Source organism: Crocuta crocuta, unplaced genomic scaffold (assembly GCF_008692635.1).
Source record: "Crocuta crocuta isolate KB4526 unplaced genomic scaffold, BGI_CrCroc_1.0 scaffold170, whole genome shotgun sequence".
NCBI lineage: Eukaryota > Metazoa > Chordata > Mammalia > Carnivora > Hyaenidae > Crocuta > Crocuta crocuta.
The window spans coordinates 289,104-294,926 of record NW_027527853.1 but is presented as its reverse complement, the minus strand read 5'-3'; the positions used below and the strand labels follow the sequence as shown (position 1 = coordinate 294,926).

General features: G+C 46.6%; 1 protein-coding gene across 2 annotated transcripts in view; it reads right to left on the bottom strand.

Annotated features, from left to right (window-relative positions):
• Nucleotides 1-1,145: 1,145 nt before the first annotated feature.
• Nucleotides 1,146-5,823, bottom strand: part of DNMBP (dynamin binding protein) — a 95,001-nt gene continuing 90,323 nt past the window's right edge. For both annotated transcript variants that reach the window (XM_077778778.1, XM_077778784.1), the window contains 2 exons: nt 4,410-4,951; nt 1,146-2,794 (listed from right to left, as the gene is read on the bottom strand). In XM_077778778.1, the coding sequence (XP_077634904.1) occupies nt 2,609-2,794; nt 4,410-4,951 (728 nt within the window). In that variant the 3' untranslated portion in view covers nt 1,146-2,608. The remainder of the gene's footprint in view (nt 2,795-4,409; nt 4,952-5,823) is intronic.

Below are 5,823 nucleotides of genomic sequence, written 5' to 3'. Positions count from 1 at the left end.
TACCGTGATGGTGACGCCGCTGGGCTGAAGGCCACACTTGCAGAAGCCAGACAAGCAGACATCTAGTGTTTAGAACAAAAGATGTTATTTGATAACCCTGTCCCCATCCCAATGGCCTCCCTTTTGCCAGTGATTCCATCATTTCTTCAATTTCATATTCTTTACAGAATGCTTTTCTCTACTCTCAAGCAATCTTATGCCCGAAGCAGTTAACTTTTTTTTTTTTTTTGACTTTGATCTGTCGTCCCTCCCAACCATTCCGTAACGTTTAGCCTTCCCCAAAGGGGCAATCCACCTAAAAACTTATGTGAGTTTACCAGACTCATCAAATCTAAATTCCTTTACCTGGACCTCAAGGCCCTCCAATTTATTACTATGTATCAGGCAGTGTTCTAGCACTCTCCATGTACCAATTTATTCAATCCTTACAGCAACCCATGAGGTGGACAGTGTTACTTAGAGGAGGGAGCTGAAGCATGGGTTGGGTGAGTTGACAAGGTCACAACCCTCTTAAGTGTCTAAAAGCCAGACAGTCTGGCTCCATAACAAGGTGTAAAAACTCAGCTAGAGAACTCAAGTTTAAATTCAGGATTCGTCAAAAACTTGATGTGTGACTTGGGAAAGTCACAATGTCACTAGATCTCATTTTCCTGGTCCATAAAATAAGAGCTGGCTTCACTGATCTGTAAGTTTCTGTACCAGAGCCTACCTCTTCCATCATGTTTTCTATCCCTTCACAGTATCAGGCAATTGGTTCACCCACACATTGTCCTCCCCCTCCCGTCCCCAGCCCTGTCTGGCTGCTGCTCCGAGCCTTGTTACTTAACCTCTAGCACACCGGCGTCCGCTTCTGTAATATCAGGAAGACACTTACCTCGTAGGGCTTCCAATTTAGCGACTTCAGCTCTTCCATTCTGCTAGGACAAACATGCTTAAACAGGCAATCGCCTGCAGCATGGGTGTCTTTTAAGGGTACAGTAATTCTGCTGAAATTTTATTTGACCAAATGAGTTTTTGACTTGAATTCCTTCAGGTAGCTTCTACCATTTTCCAGAATCTGGACATCATTTTGGATTGTCAAAGAGGTACCCTCAGAAACCTGATTAGGTGTAAGCTAAACATGGAAAGAAACCAATAAAACATACTCATGGCCCTTAGAAATGCTTTTATTTATAAAATAACTACTTAAATATAAACATCTCTAAATACAAACACTATTCACAAGAGACTCGTGTTGCTGCCTTCAGACCGACCCACAGACACACGGGGCTACGGGGTCCGCAGGTGTCTCCCAATCCATCAGGAGTTTAAGGCCAAAGGGGCACTTGGAGGAGCAGGGGCTGGAGGAGTTCTTCATTCCCTTAAGACAGAATTCGTAGTTTCTGTTTCAAGGCAGGCTTCCTATCTGAGGCAGACCTTAAGAATAAGAGCCCTCCTCAAATAAACTTTTAGGGGGAGATTCTTTGTGTGAGGATTAGCAAATATTTTCCTGAGGCCAGAGGGAGGTACGATCAGGCACTTTAGAACGTGTTTGGCTTAGACTACGGTCTCTGAAGCATGGAGGTTAGTGGTGAAACAGAAAATGCTTATTTCCAAGTCCAGGGTAAGCTACCTCTGGGGCTGCTTATCCTAATTCACGTAAGATGCGTGCGTTATGCTTTCTGCATCTGCGGGTAGTAGTGTGGATGAAGGAGAAAGGCATCCGGTCTCCCACCAGGCCAGACTGGTTTCTGCTCCCGGTGGAACGAATCCCTCCCATAGGGTTGCTTGAGCTCTGAGCCTGTTCTCCCAAGAAAATCTATCAGTTATTGGGTTGCAGGTGAAGGGCCAGGAGAGATCACACATGGACTTGATAAAGCAGAGGTGGCTGTTCAGAAGGTGTGGATGACCAGACACCTAAAAAGGGAAGAGAAGCTTTCAGATAAAGGCTGAAGGGAAATAAAGACCGTAAACGTTGTTTAAAAAGAGAAAACAACCGAATTTTGCAGAGCCGATTTCAAATGCAGTATTTGAAATAAATAAGAAAAAGATTACAGATCTTTTACAGGTAGTGTTTTAGGCACTTGTAGGGATTAGGGGTGGGCGTGAATGTGTGATTGTGTGCTAAACACTGATGCTCTGAAACACAGATTTGGTACAGTCTCAACAAACTCCTTGCCACATGCAGAGGCACAGTCGAAAAGGGTTCCCAGAGAATTCTCTTCCTCCAGGTCAGGTTCCTGTCATTTGTTCGCGGAGCACAGGACCACCCCAAGCTCAGGACGGTACAACCAGCTCCAACATCCACGGCAGTAGCAGAACTTCCGGCATACGTACGACACTGGTCCTTCTCATTTCCAAAGGCTGACGCATGACTTGCCTCTCTTCTCACGGTCACGGAATCATTCCTAAGCCTAGGGTCCGTTTCAAATTCTAGAAAGTCTAGTGAGCATCAAGACTGACAACCCAGTGGTGGAGAACAAGACTCATCTTGTGCCCCACTGTGCTGTGGTTAAGCAATGCGGACAGGGCCTGTGTCCCAGGAGCAGGTGCCCTCTTGGGGGCCCACCAGAACCCTTCAGCAGAAGGAAAGTGAAGGCAGCAAGGTTGAGCGGGAAGGAGAACAGGCTCAGGTGTATTCAGTTTTGCGGATGTAATTGGATGGAACATAGCCCTTCTTCCCATTAACTTCGGCTAACCACCACTCTGTATTTCCTGTAACATCCTTAAACTCCAGGATCTTGAGTCTTTGATTGGCTGACACACTCAGCTCATTTGGGTTCCGTGCCTTAAAGGTGTAGACAGCAAAATAGACCTGTGAGAGGGCGAGAAAGTGAGTTAGGAAATGGGAAACTGCTTGGAGCAATACTGTCCAACAGAACTTCCTTCAGTGGTGGGCTTGGGCTAGTCCTACATGAGCCAGTATGGCAGCCCCTGGCCACATGTGGCTGTCAAGCACTTGAAATATGGCCAGTAAGACTGAGGCGCTTAATTTTCTTCAATAGATTTTTTTTTAATGTTATTTTCGAGAAAGAAAGAGAGAGCACAAGTAAGCGAGGAGCAGAGAGAGAGGGAGACACAGAATCCAAAGCAAGCTCTGAGCTATCAGCAGAGTTCAATGTGGGGCTCAAACTCATAAAACCCCTGTGAGATCATGACCTAAGCCAAAGTCAGACACTTCACTGATTGAGCCACCCAGGTGCCCCATGAGGTGTTTAATTTTTAATTTTATTTAATTTTAACTACTTAAAATTAAATGGCTACCTAGGGCTGGTGGCTACCATTATGAACAGGGCAGATTCAAAGAAAACCAAAATCCATATCCTTTTACTCTTTCAGAGTTGCCTTCAAGAGCAGAAGGAACCTTCAGTCAACATGGAAGCTGGGTGGTGCTCACTGGTCAGAAGGGGAAGCCAAGAGGCCTGTGGGCACAGGATGAAAACACACCTGAGGAGCTGATGAAACTCAAAGCGAGCCCTTTCAACAAAATCAGAATCTACAAATGGGCCACTTTCTCCTTCCACATGTCTACAAACTGTCCATGGGTGAGCCCAGACCTTGGATGTCTGTCCTGGGCAACGGGTAGTAACAGAATCACCAGAGAAAAGGGCACGCCCTGTGCTCATCTGTAGCACTGAGGAAATGTGGCAGAGAAAGACTGGGCTGAGAAACCGCAGTGAAAACTGGTTCTGGAATCCAGAGCTGGGCAGAAGCAACCACCTCCATAACCTCGGAGTCTCTCAAACAAAGGCAGCCCCTGATGGAGATGAGCTCACAGACAGATGTTATAAAACACACACGGGGCGCCTGGGGGGCTCAGTCCGTAAGCATCCGACTTCAGCTCAGGTCATCATTTCAAGGTCTAAGAGTCTGAGACCCACGTCGGGCTCTGTGCTGACAGTTTAGAGACTGGAGCCTGCTTTGGATTCTGTGTTTCTCTTTCTCTCTGCCCCCCCACCCTCACTTATGCTCTGGCTCTCATTCTCTCTCTCTCTCTCTCTCAAAAATAAACATTAAGAACAAAACAAAACAAAAAGCACACAGAGAAACTCGCTGCTACAAGCGTGTGCAGAGCAACAAGTGAACCAGGTGAACCAGGGCTTCCTCAGCTGTAAACATGAAAGTGACTTTCAAATATGTAGGTTTAAAATACTCAAGATACAAAAGCTATGTTCAAATACATAAGACAAGAATAGGCCATTACAAAAAAGAATGGGAAAAAAATGAACCTGAGCCAGAATGTTATTTCTAAATTCTATGGGAAGAAAAAAATAGCTATTTGACTAAAAACCTAAGTAGACGGGATAAACAGCAGACTTTCTAAGAATCGCCCGCGAGCTGAGCTCAGCCCAGATCCCTGCCTCAGGCGTGCCTGGGACACCCCGCTCCCACGCCTCCCCCTCTTCACATGGTGACCGGGGAGCACTTACCTGGTTGCCTTCTGCCTCACTGCTTTCTGGCTCCTCATTTTTGTCTTCCGGAGACGGGGTTGTTCTCGTACATCCTTTTATGAGGTCTTTTCCCTGCCCATTTCGTCCTGGTAGGGAGTAGCCTACCATTTCTGGGTGCCTGGGGTTCCTGTGGCTCCTGAGGGCAGGGGCTGATTGGTTAATGTCTCTGGCTGCTTCCGCAGAGTCCCATGTCCTGGGCAGAGAGCTGGGGTCTGGGTCTGAAGGGCACCTGGAGAGACTGCTGTCTGAACAACCCAAGTTTAAGGATGCACTGAGAGTTTCTTGGTCCAGTTCCTTCAATGCATCTTGAGGCTGTTTCTGGCAAGACCCTGAGGTAAAGGACACAGCCATGCTGCTGGGGTTGACGGTCAAGGTGCTGCCGCTGTTCTGCCGTGGGAACCTGGGAGAGGAGCTGCTGTGCTCCGACTCGGTGGAGGAGTGACTGCCAACAGAGACGTCCGAGTGGCTGCGGCGGGCGTTGTAGGGTTTCAGGAAGGAGCTGTACACAAAGCCTTTGGTGACTACAGGGAGGAAAAATCAACATGAAGAGCTTTCAGTGGAAGGGATGGCAGGCGGAGTCAACAGAGAAAAAACTATGGTTGAAAAGCTAGGTCAAGGCGCCGGGGTGGCTCAGTTGGTTAAGCATCCAATTCTTGGTTTTGGCTCAGGTCATGATCTCATGGTTTGTGATATCAAGCCCTGCCTGAATCAGGCTCCATGCGTGAGATTCTCTTGGGATTCTCTCTCTCTCTCTCTCTCTCTCTCAAGCTCACTCTCACACATGCTCTCTTTCAAATAAATAAAACTTCAAAAGAAAAAAAGAAAGCCAGGTTGATAGTGTGAGGGACAAAATAAGATGCCTAGAGACAAAAAAGATGAGACATTTCATCCCAATTACGACGTGGATAGAGACACAACTCTGGTTCCTGCCAGTGTGTTCTTGTTACCACCTCACAACAATGAGTGACAGGAGCGGTCGTGAAGACTCAAGAGGAAAGTATGAAAAATGACCACATGTTAAAAAAAAAAAAAATACCACATGTTTGAGAATGAGCATATGAAGAGAATTAACAGGAAGAGAATTAACAGCTACATCATGGAAACAAAGACGAGGAGAGACTTAACTAAGGATGTGTTCACATACACCGACTACAGAGAAAGCGGTTTTAAAAACCATCCTCATAGTGACAGAGCCCCCCACAAACAGTCTCCTGCTCTTTCCATCCGGAGCACTTGAATTCCGCTTCTGGTTTGGGCACGTGGCGGAAATACTGTGAGAACAGTCTAAAGTAGGAAGCGGATTATAGGAGTTAGTATACACACGACACAGGCACGGCACATGTTCACTTTAATAAATTGCCTAAGATGATAACAGAGAGGGACAGTGGCTAAA